The sequence below is a fragment of the Mesocricetus auratus genome, unplaced genomic scaffold (assembly GCF_017639785.1).
Source record: "Mesocricetus auratus isolate SY011 unplaced genomic scaffold, BCM_Maur_2.0 Super-Scaffold_100045, whole genome shotgun sequence".
Lineage (NCBI taxonomy): Eukaryota > Metazoa > Chordata > Mammalia > Rodentia > Cricetidae > Mesocricetus > Mesocricetus auratus.
The window spans coordinates 3,898,901-3,920,744 of record NW_024429222.1 but is presented as its reverse complement, the minus strand read 5'-3'; the positions used below and the strand labels follow the sequence as shown (position 1 = coordinate 3,920,744).

General features: G+C 48.6%; 1 protein-coding gene across 2 annotated transcripts in view; it reads right to left on the bottom strand.

The window, feature by feature from the left end:
- Positions 1 to 8,181: 8,181 nt before the first annotated feature.
- The window catches only part of Nod2 (nucleotide binding oligomerization domain containing 2), a 39,000-nt gene continuing 25,337 nt past the window's right edge, over positions 8,182 to 21,844 (bottom strand). Inside the window, exons 7-13 of one of the 2 annotated variants that reach the window (XM_040735308.1) lie at positions 20,668 to 20,751; positions 18,345 to 18,428; positions 17,848 to 17,931; positions 14,174 to 14,257; positions 11,822 to 11,905; positions 9,237 to 9,843; positions 8,182 to 9,108 (exon numbers count right to left, since the gene is read on the bottom strand). In XM_040735308.1, the coding sequence (XP_040591242.1) occupies positions 9,771 to 9,843; positions 11,822 to 11,905; positions 14,174 to 14,257; positions 17,848 to 17,931; positions 18,345 to 18,428; positions 20,668 to 20,751 (493 nt within the window). In that variant the 3' untranslated portion in view covers positions 8,182 to 9,108; positions 9,237 to 9,770. Of the gene's footprint in view, positions 9,109 to 9,236; positions 9,844 to 11,821; positions 13,096 to 14,173; positions 14,258 to 17,847; positions 17,932 to 18,344; positions 18,429 to 20,667; positions 20,752 to 21,844 lie in introns of those variants that run through there. The other variant, XM_040735309.1, reaches the window with a different exon arrangement.

Here is a 21,844-nt window from a genome sequence, read left to right as displayed (position 1 = left end):
CAAGGAGGGAGGGGCGGAGGCGGAGGGGGCTGACGCCACGCCAGCCAATGGCATCCTGAGATTCGACCCTGCGCGCGCTCTGATTGGATCTTCCTGTAACAGACCTTCCTCCAATGGCTGCTGGCGCGGCGCCGGCTGAAGGGACTTTCCGCTCGGTCAAGCTCGGTGGAGCCAAAGGGAAAGCGAAGGGGCGGGGCAGAAGAGAAAGGATGGGGACGAGGAGCGATGGCTGATTGGACAACAGGCTGCGGGTGCCACGTCACCATTGGCTGAAACCAGACCTGGGCAGGGCGCTGTGCTCCCAGCTCCACCTCCCTTGCTCTGGTCTTGGCTCTTGCCTTAGCTGTCAAAACCCGGGTGGGAAGAGAGCCAGAGGAGAGCTGAGAATAGTTTTTCAGAATTCCATGAAAGATCAAAGCTTAGAATCACACCTAAGAGTCACTGTTTTCCTTCTCAATTATTCGCCATGTGTCATGGGGAACTCCCAACCATGCTGAGCCTCAATTTCCTCATCTGTAGAATGGAGGTGTTAGTACCACCTGTCTTGTTGTTGTGAAATGCCAACACGGTATCTCCTAACAGTAGGCGCTCGGTAAAAGTTGAAGGAAGCTCTTCCTGCCCTCCGATGGGGTCTGGAACTCCTGCTGTTTTTGAACCCTGTGGCCACCTATCCCAGGTTGGAGAGATTCTTCTAAGAATAGAGAAAGGGTTTCCACCCTCCACCTTACCCAGGCTTGCACCCCTGGCCACCAGCCAGATTTGGAGTATAGTAAAGGATCTTTCAATTAGAAGGGAGGCTTCCGACTCCCAAAAGTGCTCCAAATATTTAAGGAAACTCTTTTTATAATCAGCCCCAGAGCCCGGCAGCACATGCCTTGCTTCACTGGATAGTCCTCTTAATTAATTCCTTCTCCTTTGACATTTTAACTACTAATTATGGGAGAAGGTGATTAATACTGAGAAAGGAGGTGTGTGTGTGTGTGTGTGTGTGTTTGTTTAATCATGACACAAATTCCCCCAGTGGAATGTGGCGAGTTTCTGAAAATCCAAAGAATTGCAACCAATGAGAACAGAAAAGTCACAGACACGTGACTAACAGTAAACTCTCACTGGTGATTTTTAAAAAAATCAACACCTTTTGTAAACCTAAGCCTCAAGCCTCTCCAGTCTTTCATTGGTACACATACACATACATCCTGCTCCCAGCTTCTTGAGCTCTAGCAAGAAGTAACGTGATAATGAATCAATAGTGGCCTAAGACAACAACATCTGCCTACAGATATGGCTTCTCCTATGACACTGCAGGACTTGGAGAGCCAATCTGGCTGTGTGGGAGAGCATTTTGGCCTGAAAAGAGGTCTTGCTAAGGAAGAGAAAGGAGTTGAGGAAGTGGACTTTGGGACTCTTTTGATGAGGCAAGCACTCTAATTTCCTCCAGCTTGCCATGGCCCTGCCCTTTCTGTGTAGTCTCTGGATTTGCCACTCCCGGCCACTTTGCCCTCCTGTTGTCACATGCTCAGGGTCAGGGCCTGACTTCATCCAAGTTCATTAGCTAAGCCAAGCCTTATCCCCAGGCTCATCTCAGTCACCACACCCTGTCACATGGTACCGGCTGCCTAGAATTGAGCTGCCACAATGCTGAAGCTGAGTTCGTGCTGTTCCAGCTCCAGAGATGCCTGCCATGATCTGAAACGGGAGAACAGTGTTAACCCACTATATATTTTTTGCCTGTCTTCATCTTCCAGCCTCTCGTTTTACAGAAGGGAGATTAAGGTCCAGAGATGGGAAATAGATTCCCTCAGTCCCACAGATGCTGTTTCCTCACCCATGTTTAAAAGGGTGCTTATTAGCCCTCTCCAAGCTTCCCTTCATGTCCAAACTCGGAACCCAGACCCTTCTGATCACCTACCGTTTCCCTACCCTCAGCCTCTCCCACCCAAGTGGGACTTGGCTCCATGCAGATTAGGTTGAACTACCAGGAGGAGCTACCAGGAGAAGCGTCAGTGGCCAACAGGAGCAGCAAGTATGCCTCCAGCGGGGAGCACGGAGTAGCCCCTGCTGCCACCAGTGACAGCTCACTCACAGTTAAGACAAGAACAGTCTAGGCACTCTGAGAAGGGGAGACGGGAAGTTTGGAAAGGCTCCTACGAGATAAGAGAGCAACGATGAACATCAGCAAGAGCCAAGGAACGACCCAAAGGGAACAGAAAGTCATGACACACTGAAGGGACTGAGAAGGCATGGCACACTTCATCAGGGCCAGGTGGGACCACATTCCTAGAACAATGGGTCTCCTTGAAGAATGATTAGCCTGGCAATGAATGTGATTCTAAGCTGTCACACCCAATCCTCGTATTGCACACATGGCCAGTGCATTGAATACAGCTCTCTCCAGACATTGGTAAATCCCAGTAACTTTTGGGGAGCTATTTCAGACACCCAGTGGGAACTCAAAGAAACATTACTTAGTAGTACTGGAGTGGCCATGACATAGACCCTGCTCTATGCCTCCCAGGGGTTATCCCATGCCTCACAAAGCACTCAATAAACACTCACCATGTTTATTTTCATACTTTTCTGCTTACTCCATATCTGTATTTAACACAACCCAAAGTAGATGTGTGGCATCCCTGTCCCGCTGCAATCCTCTGCCCCTCGTCATCACAGTGAATGGTGACTTCCAGTCAGTCACCCACATCCATGGTTCCAGTTGTGCTCCCACCAACCCAGTGAACATGGCTCCTAACCAGAACAGTTCTGAGCCAAGAGGCCACCTAGACCAGGTATCCTTGCAGGTGAGGCCAGGTGTAGGGAAAGGGGACCAGTCAAAGAAACACACCCTGAGCAGAGCCAAAGAAACACACTTTGGCCCTGCAACCAGAACCAAAGAAATGCACCTTGGCCCTGAAACCAGAGCCAAAAGACTAAAAAGGACCAGAGAAAGAAACATACTTTGGCCCTGAAACCAGAGCCAAATCTGACCCTAACCCTGTACAGAAAACTAACCAATCCTTGAGCAGAAACTCTAGCCAATCTGAGCTCAGCATTAAAATCTGACCAATCCACACCCTGGAAGTCCTATATAAACCCTGTGTCTATTAAGCTTGAGGCTGTTCGTGCTACCTGACTGTCCTCGCTCTCCTGGATTCTTCCCTCCCAATAAACCCCTTCGATGAGCTTTGGGTAAAGATCTTCTTTTGCAGGGGAGTAGAGACGACCCTGGGTAGAGCACAGAGACGACCCTGGGTAGAGCAGAACAGAGCAAGCAGGACTGTAACATTTCTGCAGGGGAAACCTTCCCCTGGCAGAACAGAGTTGTTACACTCGGCTGTCCACTCTCCCAGGAGCATAGCTGAAATGTAGCAACTTTGCCAGGGAAACCTTCTCCTGCCAGAGCAAAATTGCTACACTGGGCAAACGTCCCCAGCTAGAAGATCCTGTCCTGCTGGAGCAGAGGAGCAGAGCCGATACACTGGGGAAGCCTTTCCCTGAGGCAGGGCTGTAAGCAGTTAAGCTTACTGCACCTGTGGTGGTCCTTGGTTCCCGAGTTCCAGGATACCTTTCCATCTGAGCTGTGTAACACTCAGTGTTCTGTGCCAGAATACCTGTCCCACCCCATCCGACCGAAATACCTACACTAGGGTACCACTGCTTTCTCCACAGAAGTCCAGCATGGTGTCGTGACTAGGGATGGGGAGCTGAGAGTCCTCTGTCACAGAAGTATTTATCTCTGGGAAAGGGACTCGGGGCACCCCTGAGCACTCCATCTAGAAGCTTTTACACTGGCCACCTAAAAGCTCTTTTTAATTAGATGAAAAGGATTATGTTAGACATCTTTACGCTGATCCAGCTGAGGCCCCGCTTCCTTCTTTGAGTTGTTACCAGTGTTTACCAGTGATGATTTCTGTGAGAGCCTCTAAAGCACACAGAAGAAAAGACTTAGTGCTCTTCTCTGACACGTGTGCATCGCATCTGGGACCCATCTGGGGCAATGTACGCACCAGGCATGGTCTCATGTACATAGTCATCCTCCCTCGGGAAGGAAGCTCTAGCGGTGCCACGGGGAAGGAGATTCGTTCTTTTCATCTGGGCCATCTTTGCTCTCCGCTCCCATGGAATACAGCTCATTAGGTAAGCTCCGCTCTGAGTCAGAGAGGGTTAGAGAAGAGCAGCGGCTAATCTGACTTGTGTTGGTTTCACTAGACTCAATCTGCACACTTGGGGCAGAAGCAAGGAGCCCAGCCATGGGACTGCTACAGCCAAGGGACCCCTTGTCTCTGGGGAATGGGAGCGCTGAGCAAGAAGGGATGGATATGAGGAAACACGGAACTGCGGATGGCGAGAAAGAAGACAGCTAGACATGGCGTTACAAACTTGCCAGCCCAGCACTAGGAAGGCTGACGCAGGAAGATCTCAAGTTCAAAGCCAGCCTGAGTATCATAACAAAATGTCAAAAATTATTAAGGGAAAGAGAAGCTTATAAAGAGAAAAATGAAGGAAGTTATTCCAATTTTTGGAATGGTTGCAGTGTTCCTTAGAATAAAAGTTGACAGGATGACTGACAGAGGAGAGCTGTGCTTAGAGGATTGGATGGCTTGTTGGGGAAAATAAAATCATAGGTTGCAATGAGATTTAGAGTTAAAACAACAGGCACCTGGGGGGGGGCACAGCTAAGAGCTTGGGTTTCCAGTCAATGCAGCTGTAGTGTGTTTGGATGTAACTCTCAAACAGGAAATTGCTCACCTCAGTCCCCACGTCCCCGATGATGTGTATGTAACCACTATCCCAACGGAAGGCTGCTGGAGCCTAACCCACCACACGGGGACAATTGAGTAGGAAGAGATACCTTAATGATACATTGTTGAAGTAAGGCATCAAAACTCTGCCCTAGACTCAGCCCACTTCCGGCACAGTTCCACTGTTAATCTTTCTGCTGTTTTTCCGTATTGGAGATTGAACCCTGGACTGTGCAACGCTAGGCAAGTGCTTTCCCACAGAGCTACACCCCCAGCCTTTTCGATCACCTTTCTACACCACATATTCATTTCAGTATCTTGTTTCCCGACTGTGGAGGAGGCTGAGGTAGGTGAGGAAAATACTCAGTGACCACTTTCTCCCAGGATCAGGGGAGAGACAACTAAAATCTGAAAAGTTTCCAAAAACTAAAATCTAGAAACGTCTCCTGCTCTGGTACCTTTTGTTCCACACACAAGAATTAGGTACTTTTTGCCCACGCTGGAAATCTGCAAGGGCTGGGCTAAGCCAAGGACCACGAGAGCATGCGCTTCACCAGTCACTTTTCAGTCAAAATAATTTAAGACTAAGAACCCGAGTTCACTGGGTACCCAAGTCCTTCCAGTGTTGTCTGCTGGCCTTCTGAAAGTCTGGAAAGTTCTTCAGCTCTGAAATCTCAGTAATTCCCTACCAAGGCCCGGGTAATGTCCTTCTTTGGGTCTTTGTAATATTTTATTTCCCTTTCTGTTTTGTCATTGTTTTCCTTTTAAAAACATTTTGATTGGTTGACTGTTGCTTAAGATGGAGTCTCGCGTAATCCAGGTTGACCTCAACTCAGTACGTTGCCAAAGATGAACCTAATTGTTTTGCTTCTAGCTCCCATGTGCTGGGATTACTAGTGTGCACCACCACACCTGACCGCTTTTTCCTTCCCAGTCTCTCCCTGGATTCTGCCATCAAGGTCTGAGCGCTCTTCATTTTGATGCTGAGGACACCCGCCCCTTTCTCTCTTGGCAGCGCCCTCTCTGGGCTCCAGGTTGACGCCGTATAAACTTGACTTTCTTAGGCATAGCAAACTTGACCATCTGAAACAGAAGTCTTTTCTTTCTCAGCTTATTTCCTCCCTGTTGTTCCCAGCCTCCGCGTGCTCGGGACTAAAACTGGTCATTCTGGAGTCTTCCCTTTCCCTGTGCCCTCTCCCATCTCCCTGTAACCCCTGACGCCCACCTTCACAGGGTCTCTGGGCCCATCCTCCTAGCTCCACCTCCCCCATCAGTACCCAGGCTGCCCTAGGACCTCGGGCACCTGCTCACGTCCTCCTCTCTCATCCCCGCCCCTATGAATTTGGGTCACATCTCTACCCAGGAGCAAAGTTCTTTGTTAAAGAAAAATTGGATCATATCTCCCCTGCTTAGAACATTCCAATGGCTTGACCTTATTTTATTTACTTAGGTGTTTTTGATACAGATTCTCACTACCTAGCCTGGGCTGGGCTCAAATGCTAAATTCTTCCACTGAGTCTCATGAGTGCTGGGATTGGAGGTGTGTGCCACAATATTTGCCTTGATCATGGCCATCAAGAAATGCCCCTACCAACCCATCTAATGACACCCTTCCCTTGGCTCACAACAAACAGAAGGTGTGCCCTTCCTGCAGTGTAGCAAACCGTCACAAACCCAGGGTCTGAAAGCGACATAAATTACTCCATCACCTGTAAGTTCTAAGTGGACTGGGCTCCCTCCAAGGATGGGGGGGGGGGATCTGCTTCTCTGTCATTCCAGCTTCCAGATCTGCAGTCATCAGTTCTTTTCCTCCCTTAAAGGCCAGCAGCAAGGCATCTGCCTCAGCTGTCATGGTGTCTTCTCCTGTGTCATGCCCCCCACACACACCCCGGCTCTCTCACATAAAGACACACACAAGTGAGTGTGTGCAGGGACAACCAGATACCCCATGGCCACCACCACCCCCATTCCAAGAAAATCTACAAAGTCCCTTTTGCTGTGTAAGGTCCTAGGAACTAGAACCAGATGTCTTTGGGGACCATTGCAGGATCTTGTCTGAACAGTCTTTGTACAGCTGGCTCCAGGGCACTGAAAGCCCCTGCCCACTCTCTGGTGGCCTGGCCAGCTCCTTACCATGGGACACAGCTTTCCTAGCTCATCAGAAGAAAGCTCCCTGGCCCTGCTGCCTCTGTTTATTTCTCAGGAACTCAGCTTCCCTTTGAGGAGGCAATGAGCACCTAGGATGAGGAGCATCTGAGGAGGAGGAGGAGGAGGAGAAAGAGGAGGAGGAGGAGGTAGAGGAGGAGGAGTTGGAGGATGGGGAGGAAGAAAGGCCAGTTAGGTCTTGTTGCTCTGGACCTGTGGCAATGGTGTGTCCCAGCAGAAATATGGTAATAGAATCTGTTCACCTCATGGTAGACAGAAGCCAGAGAGATCAAAAGCAGTCAGAGGTCCCAATATCCCTGCGAAGGGCATGACCCCCAATGACGTCACTTCCCTCCACCAGGCCTCACTTCCTCCAGATTTTACCTCTAACAGAATCAGAAGCCAGGCACCAAGCCATCGGCACAGGAGCCTCTGAGGCACATTTAAATCTTAGCTTTAGCAACTTCCTTCCTAGTACTTTAACAGAAAAGTATTATCTTATGCACACACTTATAATGGACTTGCTCTCTGCCTACCTTTCCCTCTGCCGTCATCCTGGAGCTTTGAGGACAAGGACAATGGCCATTTGTTCTGACATAGCTAGTTAATAAATTATTACTGAAGATGAGCTTATCATCCAGCATGATGCTATGTAAATGGCCACTATATTCCCTCCTTAGAGAAGGTGGCCCCATCCCTACTTCCCCTGGTAATCTGCACCACCACCAACTAACCGTCCAGGCAGAGCAGAGTCCAAGAACATCCAAGAGAGTCTATGGATGCACGCATGCACGCACTCTCTCTCTCTCTCTCTCTCTCTCTCTCTCTCTCTCTCTCTCTCTCTCTCTATCTATCTATCTCCCTCCCTCTCTCTCTCTCTCTGAAATGCTCCAACCTTTAGCAAACCAGACACACAGAAGACCTCTAAGGAAGCAGGACTCCACCACAGCCAGCAGCCACCAGTGCGCATGCTCACGGTGAACAACTAAGTCTTATGCCAGGGAAGCCCGTGCAGGAGGCTGCTGGAAGAGGAACGCCACACTCCTACCTTCTTCACCTTCCTTCTGTGAAAAGACTCCTACTCCTACAGCCACTTGGAAAACTATAGAAGGCCCAGAGGGCTGTCCCCTATGAGGCTCTAGAACAGCTTCAGATTTCACACTGGGTTAGACTCTGCTAAGTTGCAGCCAAATGTGTTTTGACTGCCAGCAATGTCTATGAATTGCTTTTGCATTATGCAATAAATTATCTGATAGACAACTGTCGTCCCCCCTCATTGTAGAACATGGCACTTCAAAAATTTGACAGGTTTAGGGGTACTTTTAAATGTTTCATCATAATTAACACAGCTTTGGGAACTCAACAGTTTTCACCTCTGTGGTTATTTATAACAGAAAGTTCATGATCACATTGTCTATGAAAATACCAACTTATAATAAAACAATGCAGTTTATAAATATTAACTTGCTTTCACACACAATGATATGGAAGGCAGTAACATTTCTATAATTTACAAATTACAGCGGTGACAATTTGAAAACCACAAAAAGTCCTGGCTTAGAAAAAAAAGGCCTGGTTTTGTCCCCCATAGATGTCCAACCCCTGACTCTATGTCCTAAAGCACTCTGTCACAGATAAAATGGAGCTGTCTTTTAGGAATATGTTTCAGAAGTCCGTTGTTACAGTTCAGTTCACAGGCAGCAACTCGAGGCCCACTGGGGTTGTTTGAAATTCTAGCCCAGATTAACTTTAAAAAGCTGTAGCTGAGGGAGGACCTGATTCCAAAGGCTCAGCTACAGAGTAATTGATGTTACTGGAAACCAAAGTCCACATGTGGTCCCAGCTGGAATGTGGTCATGTTTTCCTTGTAAATCCAGAACATCCTGAGGGCAAATGGCTGTTGTTTGTGTTAAGAAAGAAGAGAAGGATAGGTATTGTGTTGGCTGTCTGGGGTGAGGTCCTGTTGGTCCTCGTGCAGGGTGAGTGGGGGGGGCAGAGTTGGATGGCCTTAGAGGGTGAGCTGAGTCCAGACGTAGCTAAAAAGCTGCTTCCTGGATATTCCTCTCCAAGAGAGAAGAGGAGGTGGTGTCTTGCATGAGAGTCTAGGTCTCTACACCAACAGGCCCTGAGTTAACATCCATAGGTCTGACTGACCCCCATCAGAACCCTGGCCGTTCAGCTAGAGGCCAGCCACATCCTGTCAGAGTGTTCATCCCATGCTCAGAGTCTGGAAAAGAACAAGAGAGTAAAAGCAGGTGCATTAGCCAGGATTCTTCTGGGGTGGGTGGGAGGAGGGAGGAAAGAGGGGAGGGAGGAAGGGAGAACAAGGAAAGGGAATTTCTCAGATTCACTTACATCATCAGGACTGGGTAGTCCAACAGTGACCATCTGGAAAGGCAGAGACTCTGGTACCTGCCAGGACCGAGAAGCTGAGGCCTGGGAGCTCCTTGAAATGCCACTGGTTCTGGGTCCATGTCGGAAGACCAAAGAAGCCGGAGTCTGCTGTCCAAAGGTGATGGCAGCAGCCACAGAAGTCCTCACTCAGGAAGAAGAGCTCACTCATGCAAGTATGGCATCCTCCTCCCTCAGCTTCCTCCCATGGGGCACCCAGTGGATGATGTTGCCCACATTCAGTCAGGACCTCTCTCTCTCAGTCACTGTCCTCTCTAGACACCCCACAGAAATGTGGTCCTCTAGTCCCAAGTGTCTCTTAAACCAGTTCAGTCAACCAAGTCCAACCATCACGCATCCTTGGGAAAAGCCAATTCTGGAGCACACTGGAGCACCCTTTCCTGCTATCAGAAGGAAACTATAGTGCTTGGGGGGGTGTCCAGCTCTGAGCAGCACAGGGATACTGCCTCCAGAGTCCAAGCCTCCAAGGCTGAGACTTCATAGCAGGAGTCTGCTGTCACTGGAGCTGAGTGTTTCAACTTCCTCCGGAGAGAAGGTGTTCCCTCGGAGCCTGCAGGGATGACAGGAAGTGAGGTCTGAGTGAAGGCACGTCTGAGTGAAAGCTTGCGAGGAAAGTGGCCACACTTAAACTCATGCCTGGGAGGGGCTGATGCTCAGTCCCAACCTCAGCTCACCAGATGGAAGGGTTTTACCATGTGACACCCAGGGCTGTCCAGACCACCCCACAGAATGCACAACACCGGGCCATGCCAGCAGCTACAGACTCCCGGTGTGGGGGAGGAGGGAGAGGCTATTCTTTTTCAGGCAATAATCACATCTGTTCAGAATGAGGTGAGCAAAGTCCAAGTCCATACAGCTCCATCAGTGAGCAGCAAGGGGCATCAGAACCCTTAAATAGCAGCCTGAGGCCGGTCTCCACCTTGACAACAGAATGGAACCTTTCTTAGGCCTGCACAATGATTAAAAAAAAAAAAACAACAAAGAGTATGCTGCCTCAAATGCTAGCCTACCTGACCTCCCTAACATTGAGACCTCAAAATCAAGGAAGCAAAGTGTCTTCTAGCCCAGGGGATTTCGGCTCTGGTTTCATTTTCACTATTTGAGATCTGTTTGCTAAGGTATGAAACACAAGTTGGATAGAACCTGTCTGGGGATCTGCAGGCAGCTCTAAGAGTCTGCCCACCTAGGAAGGGCCAACTCTTCCTCCCCTCTGGTTAAATGTCTGGCATTGAGAATGGAGCTCCAAGCCAGGCATGGTGGTGCACACCTGTGATCCCAGCACTTAGGAGGTGGAGGCAGAAGAATTGGGAGTGTATCCTTGGCTCTTTGGCTACACAATGAGTTTGAAGCCAGCTTGGGCTACATGAGATTTTCGTCTGAGGTGGGAGATGGGGATGGGGTAGCAGGAGGATAGGGAAAATGGGGTCCCAGGATGGGCAACATTTGTGAGGAAATACTGAAAAGTGTGCTTGTTTTGTTTGGAGATAGGCTCTTGCCTAGACTTGCTGGAACTCACAATCCTGCCTCAGCCTCCTAAGTATTAGGACTACAAGCATGTACCATACATACCTGATCTGAAATACAGACCCTTATACAGACTGTCTTAGTTTTAAAAGTATTGGTATCTAGGTCAATGCCTGAGACACACAAATAGTAACTTTCACTTGTTATGTGTTAGGCCAGAGCATTCCTTTCTGCTTTTCACATGAAAAAAGAGCCTTGATCAAACTGTATCTTGACGTCTTTTTCAAACACATTAAGGACTGTGACTTCTAATGATACGGATGTGGTTACACCATACCTCAGTCCCCACCCTGTGTAATCTCCAGAATTCAAAGGTGCAGAGGGTCTCACACAGCATGCTCAATCTGTAAGAGCCCATGTCATGGCAGAGGGAGTAACTTTTGGGGTTCTTGTTTTAATTGTCTAACCACACCCCTATGCCTACTTTACAGCTTAGAACACCAAAGTTTCTGGATAAATACTCCTGATTTTACACTTCCATTTTCGTGCATCTTCCTCCCTTCCTTTCCTTATTTCTTTTGTTCTTTCATTCTGTCTGTTTGTCTTTCTGAGACAGGGTTTCACTCTGTAACCTAGGCAGATGTAAACTCAAAAATCCTCCTGTCTCACCAGGTGGTAGTGGGTCATGCCTTTAGCATGCAGGAGGCAGAGGCAGGTGGATCATTATGAGCTCAAGACCAGCTTGGTCTACAGAATGAGTTCCAGGACAGTCTGGCTACACAGAGAAACCCTATCTAGAAAAACAAAACAAAAATCTTCCCGTCACAGCCTCTTAAGCACTGGGATTACAGTTACACACCACTATACCCTGATTTTGGGCAAAACTGGTCCCTCCTTAGAGGCACCAACCACCTTTACAGCCAGATATCTAAATCTGGCTGCCATAGCAAATGTTGGTCAAAATTTATCTTCAAAATCCCACCATTCCTCTCTCCTCTCATCCCATCTCACAGATATGCAAACCAAGGCTTGGAAAGACAAAGGAGGTTCCCCGGCAGCCTTACCAAACTTCCAGGATGGTACCATTCCTGCTGAGGGCCTGCAGGAGGGCTTCTGCACCCCGGTAGCTAATGCCATTGTTGGACAGCCTGGAAGAGAGGTGGACAAGATGCGCTACTGTAAGGCTTGGTCCTCTGCTGAGCCTGTCTGGCTTCAGGAAGCCTGCCTGCTGCAAGCACAAGCCCAATGAGATCATCCACCAGGACCAATGCTCCCGTGAAGACAGCCCCTCTGCTTCACCAAACTAACCACACATGAAAGACTGTAAGGGCTGAGCCCCACAGTTCAGTGCCAGGATTTTGAAGGTTCAGATCCGACCTGTACCATTTGTTGTTCAGACTTCAGCAAATCTGAATAAGGAGGTGCCTGCCTCACAGAGAATTAAGGACTGAACAGAAAATGGCATAGCAGAGCTCACTGGCACAGCACCTCATTGATAGTGAGTGCTCACAGCTGCTCGGGGACACAGGTTAGAGACGGTTAGAGATGGAGGCTGGGACAGGAGCTGATCCACCATGGAAACTTCCGCTCCCAGCTTTGCCTTCTAGGAACTACTACGCCATCTGCCTTCCTCCCTAGCGCTGGCCTGCTGCACATCTGCCATCAAAGCGATGCCGAGAACAATGCCAGCATGTGCTGAGCTTTTCCCGGGTGCCAGCTCTCTGCCTGTTGCATCGGTGCATGCGCAGAACCCATGCGGAGGCCAATTACCATCCCTTTACACTTGAAGCAGCTAAGGCAGCTGTCCAAGGAGAGACCGTCTGCCTGGGAAGCTGGACTCCAACCAACACTTGGCAGAGAAGACAGTGGTAAAAGAAAGATCTCTCTCTCTCTCTCTCTCTCTCTCTCTCTCTCTCTCTCTCTCTCTCTCTCTTTCTCTCTCCCCACCCTATTTCTCTTTCTTTATCTCCTATATATACAGATAGATAGATAGATACAGATATAGATGATGTAGACACAGATATAGAGATAGAGATCCATATAAACATAGAGATGGAGATAGATGCCATGGGGAAATGGGGATGGTGTAGCTATTACTGCTCAGGATGCTGAGCAATCAGTCTGGCAACAGGTAACGCAAGACACGCCCACTTCCACCATTGCCCCCCCTCCTTTAGGATCAAGAGAGGCAAAGTGTGGCAATGAGGAAAGTCAAGCCTGCCACATCCGCACCCGATCAACGATGCGCCAGTCCCCAGGTGCTCCAACAGTAGTCGCTGCTCCATGAACCTGGTGTGTCTCCCAGGCTTCGGTGTCACGGGAGCCTTTTGTTTGCCATCTGTCTCCACCATGAGAATGTGTGAAATGGAGGATGAGAGCCTGGGGCGGGGTCTTTCTTACACAGACACATAGATGAGTGTGCAAGCACTTGTCCAACCAATGGATGAGCAAACGCACACATGAGCGAACACCAGCACTCAAACACGTCACACGGGGAGACACCACTGGAGACGACCGTCCAAAGGACCCTTCTGCCTGAGCAGCGGTGGCCCCTGGAGGAAGGAGGACACCTCCAAGTCACACAGCAGACACATTCAGCCAGCCTGCCTGCCCATGCTCCCTCAACTTACATTTCCAGTTCTGAGTGTTGCTTGTTGAGATCTGCCACTCCCTAGACCAGTGGTTCTCAACCTTCCTAATGCTTCAACCTTGTAATACAGTTCCTCATGTAGTGGTGACCCCCAAGCTTTGAAATTACTTTCCTTGCCACTTCATAACTGTAATTTTGCTACTGTTATGAGTTGTGATGTAAATATCTGTGTTTTTCTGATCATCTTAGGAGACCCCTATAAAAGGGTCATTCGCCCCCCCAGTTGAGAACCACTTCTCTAGATAGACTCTTGGAACAGGCTCAGCCCGGTGAGAATAGCCTGGACATTTAGGACAACAGACAACCCCTCTACACACACACACACACACACACACACACACACACACACACACACACACACACACACACACACACACACACAGACACCTTCTGCATGCAGTTGAGGGTGAGTACCCTGCTGCTCCATTCTTGCGCTGGGGATGTATGGGTCAGGCATGCTCTGCCAACTCCTGGAGGCCCCAGTAGCGTGAGTTCTAGTCTCTTTAGTGATAACCACCTCCTAGGTCCACCCTCTGTGGTCACCATCCCTTCCTGCCACACTAAACCTCTCCTCCTGCAGCAGTGTTTCCCAGGACCACCCAGATGCCAGGTAAGCAATGAAGGCTGGCAGCCTCGTCTGCCCAGGCCAAGGCAAGCTTTTCCCACCAGACACCTCAGTGAGATTGCAGAGCTGGCCAGAGCCTGATCTCAGACCCTAAACCCCCTCCTCAGGCTGGGCATTATTGTAGCATCACATGGTACTTACTTCAAGATTTTCAAACTTGCATTTCTCTTCAGTCCTTCTGCGAGAAAATACACCCCTTCGTCACAGACATGGTTTTCCTCCAGGCTGCCAATGACAGAGAGGATATCACGTTGTCCTGGTGACACTAACTGTGGGGGAGGGTGTCAGGAAGGGTTAACCTACACCCCTGCCCCCATTTAGAGAATCCCAGTACTCATCAAGAATAATAATAGACAAGAGGGTGAGGAGCAGCTTTGCAAGGGAACACACTCCACAGTGTCACTAGATAAAAATCCCCGTCATACGAAGCTATGAATACCCATGTCTCTTTCTATCCTAGATTAACAAGAAACTTTAGTTTGGTGTGAGAAGCTATGTGCTAAGCGAAGAAAATGCATCTCCGCTTTCCACTGCAACCAGAATTGGCCAAGCAACACACACAGAGCCAGGGATGCACAGGGAAAGTTGACAGATGGGAGCTTCCAGAAATGCTGCTGAAAGGGAGGTGCTCCGCCTGCCGACTGCCCTGTACTGTATAGAGACTGAATCCTGGAATGCAAAAGTAGTTGTTGCAGATGAAGCAGTTACCTTGATCACGCAATGAAGACACATACCAAGCATGATGGAACAGAAAAAGTCAGACAGGCGAGGCCCCGGCTAGCCTGCTGTAAATGCCACTACATCTCTAAACTGCCTACCTCTAGACTTCCCAGACACAAGAAAATGAACCTTTGCTGGCTTAAGCCTTGCAGATGGAAGCTTTCCATCGTGTGGTAGAATTAACTTACACTAAATTTGGCCTGAGTTTGCCTCCTTACTTTTGAGTTCCTTGCAGCAAACCACAACTTAATTTAGTATGCAAACGAAGCACAACCTAACAAGAATATGTTCTTGCAGCAAATAGCTTGGTTTCAGATTATCATAACGGCCATGCTTCAGCAGGTCACAGGCTGGCAACTCATTACACCACATCCAAATGAGGCAAGCGGAGAGTTGTTGCCAACAAGTTGTTTCTGTATATTACTTCCTTTTCCTGTCTGTAAATACTGCTGTCCTCATTGCTGGGTGGAGCTTTCTGAACCCCTCCATGTTCTAAGTGCCAATCTGTTCATCAATCAGTCTTTGCTTATACAAACTCTGCTAAATCTACTTTATGCTCAGCTATCCAATACCCATGTTCCTTTCTCTCCTATATGAATAAGAAACCTTGCTTTGTTGTGGGAAGCTATGTGCTTGGAACAAACAGACATACAGCATTTCCTACTCTGTTATTGCCAGGGTTAGACAAGCAATCAATCATAATCATAATCAATACCTTACAAGAGGTGCTTCTCTACCAAGAAGTGATGAGGTTATTTCCCAATCAACTTATAATTAACGCTACACCCTCAGATCCCAGGCCCCTTCTGTTGTGCAATGGTTTCCTCCCAGATTGAAATATGCCATCCTTCAGGGAAGCTCCTTAAGCAGGAAGGTAAAGAACTCAGTAGCTTCAGGAAGTTCTTAAAACTGACGGAATTCACTAGGCTCCTCCCTGCCAGAGTCAGCACTAAAAGCTGAAAGTCCCACCCACTCAAAGGAGCAAATCCCAGCCGCAAAGAAGGCTTGGACCAGTGAAGCCACAAAGATGACTCTGAGACCAGACCAGTTGCCTGGAAGACACAGAAACCAGCTGAGCTGCCTAAAAGACATTTAGACCAACTGAATGACTTGGAAAGGTCACTCTTCAACCTGTTGAGCTGTCTACAGGCTGTGCAGTGTGTTCCAGGTTCAAAGATTTGCAAGCTGTCACTCATGCTGGGGTGGGCTTTGGTGATACAACTGCCTTTGAGTCATTTTACATTTACATTACATCTGTTCCTGTAAGTAACCCCTCAGCCATATTCCTGTAAGTGACCCCAGTAAAATTCGTGGTTCACCCAGTTAGACTTTGGTGGTATCCATACTTTGGTCTGTCAGGGGCTCCTTATCTAGGGTGTAGAGTAGGTGTGTGTATTGTGTCTCCCCAGGAAAAATTTTGTCACACAACATAATTGACACCTGAACAGGAACATGCAACTGAGGCTGAGAAGCCTGAGGGGGATGGGAAGTATGCATGGGGGACATTCCTATAGAACTGTCCTTTCCTGTATGGTATATGTTAGTGTCTTTGTGCTATGACAGTGGTTGCTTGGTTCTCACTATGGGAAACGAGACACGAAACTAAGGATTAGGAGTGTCTGTGGGAGGAATCCCAGGATGGCAGGCTTGGTCTATGTGCCTGCTTGATGGGTGGGGTCCCCAATGTGAATAAGGAGAGGCCCTGAGAACAGCTGAAGGTTTAGAGGAAATTTTGCAATCTTTGAGAGTACAGCACAAGAGTTGAGACTGTCCGCAGGCAACGGCAGAGGTTGTGTGTGGTTAGAAGTGCATGCAAGGACAAGATAGTGGCCAAGCAGAAACACGTTCATATAAAGGAACAATTGCAACAAGGGAAATGGGACTGGCATCCGCCCAGTCAGCCTCTGATTTGGCAAGCATATCACATAAACAAGGGGTTAAGAGAAAAACGGTAAAAGCATTAGGTACCCCTCAAGCCCAATATTTAGTTTTAAAAAAATGAAAGAAAAAATCTGTAATCCAACCTACAGATGGGGTTGGGCATTAACAATGGTTCAATGCAAAAACTAGTGTGATCAGAAGATTCTCAACACTTAAGCTTATGCAATAGAAAAAAACTTTTAAACAAACAATGGAAAGGCCTGTGTCAGCCTGGCTTGTGAGGCTGTGGGACATGGGAGTGGATGGGATCTGACTGCTGTGGAGGCAGAAACACTGTATAATGTAACTTCCTATCCTTCCTTAAGGCAAAGGTTACATAACCTGAGATTATAAGAAGGAAATCAGTCCTTGACTGACTGGCTTATAGAAGCCATCCCAATAATATTCATGGTTCATCAAACTGGACCTTGGTGGTACCCATACTTTGGTCTGTCACGGGCTCCCTCTCTGGGGTGAGCAGATGTGTGTTGCATCTCCCTAGAAAAAAGTTTTGTCACACAACACTGCCACAATATGTTTGTGGTGATCCTTTGATTGTCCATGCTTTGTTGTTTCCTGGAGAAATCACTCAGCATTTTCTCTCGCTGCTATATCTGGAACTGCAAAGGCACCCCTAGAGTTGAAGACTACGGCAGCATCTACAGGATGGATAACTTGAGTTCTGTCTGCTTCAGGTGTCAGTGGCATAAGCACACTTTGTGGCTCTTCTCGCAGTGATCCCAAACTCCATTCACCTTCTGAGGCAGGCACTATTTTAAGCGTGTACACATGAGAGGCACTATATTAAGCTCTCTACCAGCACTACCTTCCTTAATTCTTAAAAGCACCTCTCTAGAGCCGGAAGCATTCTAGCTTTCTGTTCAGAGGTAGAAAACTGTAATCCGGGGATGACTTCAATTTACCCTCTTGATTCCAGAGTCTGTGGTCTTCACCACCGTGGCACGTGCAGGCAATACATAAAGCAGCCAAGCCAGCATATCCATGTAGATAAAAAGAATTAGCAGTGAAATCAGCCTCTGCAAGCTTCACACAATTCAAAGCTGAAATCAATTGATCAGTCATCCAGGCTTAGCATACCTACACAACCTCCTGTGGATGAGGCCGGGCAATCAATAAAGACTAGCGCCCGGCTCCTGGGAGTCCTCCCAACTCACCAGAGTTCCTCCAGTGACTTGTTCTTCTCCAACATCAGTGCTAGGGCTAGGGCTCCCTCACTGCCAATGTTGTTCCCCACCAGGCTGGACATAATCATGGAATAAAAATGAATCAGAATAGAGAGGAACCTCAGAGACAAACAGACCCACAAAGGATGAATGACACATTCTAGCAGTGTCCTGATATTAGACATACTAACTGATTACAGTGCTCCAACTGGGCAGCCATTTTCAGTAGGCTAGAACAGGTCCTTAAGATAAAATACCAACTCGCAGCCTTTAGTTTGCTAAAAGGGAATCATGACCTTAAAAGGAGGAAAATCACCCCCAAATTTACCCCCAAATCCTCAAGTTTCCTGACCCCAAACCAATGGTCTTTGTTCCTTTCTCCACTGCCTACTACAAGGGAGTGCATACAAAGTTCAGGCACCTTCAAAACTGCCCCCAACCACCTGGCTCCCCCTATGACAAAAAATAGGACACACATTGTGGCTTACCTGAGCCACTTGATGCTCTGGTGACCTGCCACCGCTTCAGCCAGGGCGTGGGCACCCTTATCGCCCACACTGTTGCCCCAGAACCTGAGAAGTCAATAGGGTGCACTTCAGATGTGTGACCATGTGCTTCTGTGGTGCCACTATACCACAGGGAGGTCTCGAGTCCCAGCAGAGTGGACATACCACAACATTTTTGATAAGACGACCAAACTCCAATCAGACTTTTCAGTACCATTACAAATTTAACAAAAGGTCATCACGCCCACCCCTTGGTGATAGGGAACTCACCCTCAGTCCTGAAGGCTCATGGACCCACCCCTCAGTGATGGGGAACTCACCCTCAGTCCTGAAGGCTCATGGACCCACCCCTCAGTGATGGGGAACTCACCCTCAGTCCTGAAGGCTCATGGACCCACCCCTTGGTGATAGGGAACTCACCCTCAGTCCTGAAGGCTCATGGACCCACCCCTCAGTGATGGGAAACTCACCCTCAGTCCTGAAGGCTCATGGACCCACCCCTCAGTAATGGGGAACTCACCCTTGGTAGTAGGTCACATGGTTGTGATTTTTTTTCCTTCCTGACATTTAGTTCAGATTTGCTTCCTGGTAGCTTTCACCCACAAGTCTATAACTATTCTCGAAGATTACCAAGAACAAAGCTAACTCTTTCTGGACAAGCCAGCTTTCTGGACAAGCCAGCTTTTCATCTCTTGCTTCTTCTTAATCCCCTCTGCGTCTGGGCTGTCCAGCTCCTTTAACTTATGAGCCATTCTCCCCAGACCCACTGTAGCTTGGACACAGTTCCCACATTCTGACTCAGTCGCACACACTCAGGGACTTTCCCTGGAATGTGTATATGTACAGAAAAACAAAGACAGCTGCACTGGGCTGGCACAACACTTTCATTCACTATGTGAAATAGCTAATTTTGGTTGTCAACGTCATTAGGCTGAGAAATATTTAAGAGATAAAGCCCACCTCTGTGGATGTCAGTGAGAGTGCTCCCAGAAACAATCAGATGGCATGAAGGGTATGACCTAGCCATCGGAAAAAAATCCCTTGATGGAGTTGTATTATAACAGCATTAATGGGACGTGGTGTAATAGGAGTATGGCTCAGGGAAGATGTAGGTCACCTGGGGTATGTCCTTGGGGCCATGTACTACCCTGGTCTCTTCCTACATCCTGCCTCCACTTGCTGATCAGCCATGAAGTGAACAGCTTTCTCTCCCACAAGTTCCTGCTCAAGCATAAGGGGGTAAACAGTTGTGGACTAAACCCCTCTGAAACCAAAAGTCAAAAATAAACATCCCTTCTCTAAAGTTGTCTCTATCAGTATTTTAGTACCAGCAACAAAAGGTAACCAATACATTAGATGAAGTATGGACTGACGTGTGGCTGTATGAGATGAGAACACTGCTCTGGGCATAGGATATTGTGAAAGAGAATCAAACAAGCAAACCTGGGAACATCCAGAGTGCACCGCAAGAGGTGAATGTCAACTAGATGAACTAAAACCATCCAACAGTGGGATGCTGTGCAACTCTTCTTAAAATGAGATCACACCCTCTGAAAGATGTCCATGCTATGTTGTAAAGCAAGAGGAGGAGCCAGGCTTACAGAACAGTTTGCATCCTATGAGAGTGTTTCAGTTCCTGGTGCAATCCCTGGCCTAGATAGGTGTCTTTAAAAACCATGAAGTGGGACATAAATGTCCGGATGTGTCAGGTGAGACCGCAGGCAGAAGGAATTCCATGGGGCTGAGGCCTCATTTTGTGTATACCCTGTTGCTGCTAACACAGCTGGAAAGGGTACTGACTTCAAATGAGCAGCTCCTTCCTGGCTCACACTGAGTCTATGGGCAACCAGCCCGCCAGAGCAACGGGTAGAAATATCCGGGCCCTATAGCTACTCCCTCTTCCTACATCTTGGATTCCCACAATCCCCAGGTCTTGACAACTGACGCCTCCCTTAGAAGCACGTCATTAGAAGTGTCCATTTTGTCTTGAGAAGCACAAAGTACTTCCTTCCGAGGGCAGCCCAGCCCTGCGGACCCCTGAAGACCAGAATGCTCAGGTCCTCGGTTCAAGACCCAGCCCTCTCCCTTCCCCTGTACCATGAATTTCCTCCTTACCAGGTGAGGAGGTGAGCGCAGAGGCAGCTCAGAAGCAGCCTAGCGTCACCCACGCTCACCCCAGCCCACCCTCCATCTGGAGCCAAGGCTGCTTGCTGTGGGCTCTTCAGGTGAAGTTCTCCCCGTCACTGAAATCTCTGAAAACCACAAACTTCTTTATGTGGGCCCTCCACCTCTGCACCCAACCTACCCCAGGAACTGCAAGGAGGTGTTGCTCTTCAGCCCCTGGGCCAGCACCTGGGCTCCAGCAGCCGTAATGTTATTGTTCCCCACCCTGAAAGGAAGACACAGAAGTTGAAAGCAAGTGCAGCGCGCTGGTCCCCGGCTTCTCCTGGGGCGCAGCAGTGCCATGCTGTCCTGCAGAGCTTGCTCACAGCATGACTCCTGCCACAGCTCCTGCCCACTTGGACTTGGTTTTCCCAAGTCCTGGGCAGGAGTCACAGGAGAAAGCTGTCCTAGGAACTGGTTTCCCTAGGAAACGGTTACAGCTTTCCTTCTTGCTTTCAGCCATCCTCAGTCTACAGCCCAGTATGCCCCCCTCCCCATGACTTTAAACCCACTGCCACCATGGAGTGGTACTGGCTTATTCTGAAGGGACTGGGGAGAGGAGGAATCTCTGACAACACCAAGGATACTGCAGGAAGGAAGAAGGCAGGGACAAGGGGGTGCAGTTGTCAGCAAAGACAAGACCACAGAAAGGCTCTAGCATCCCCGAATCTAGCCATGCCCCCCACCCCAAACAGTTCAGAGATGCCACCCAAGACAAGCCTTCTGTATTTATACAATACAATTTCATCTTCTCGAGGCACTTTAAGCCACTCTGGTTCACTACAATCATACAGGGTAGATATGACCATCTCATTCCAGAAAGCATGTGGTACCAAAAAAGTAACCTAAGACCTCTGCTGGGCAAATTAGGTTTGAGAGCAACCCAGTGGCTTCATGAACTCTCCCAGAGCTGCACCAAAGTCCAAAATACATCCTCCCATCCATCTCCTACAAGCAGGGTCAGTCCCCAGCCTCCACAGCTCCCTCCCCAGCTCCCCACCCATGGGCATTTTCTGCTCATATAATCCCTTCTTTGAGGACTGAACTAACATAAGGATACACAAGCTGGATGCTTACATAATTTACCCACGATCCTTCAGTCTCTGAGCTTACTATATAAAGCATGTACTGTACCAGCTCTTTCTGTGTGTTAACTCCATCCTGACAGCCTTTCAGATGGCTGTGACTATGATCCCCATTTTAAGGAAAGAGACAACGGTGTGGGGGGAGGGGACATCATCTTACCCAAGGTCATGCAGCTAATAAGAATTCACATCTCTGCATTTCTAGATTCGAACTGGGGGCAGCCTGACTCCAGG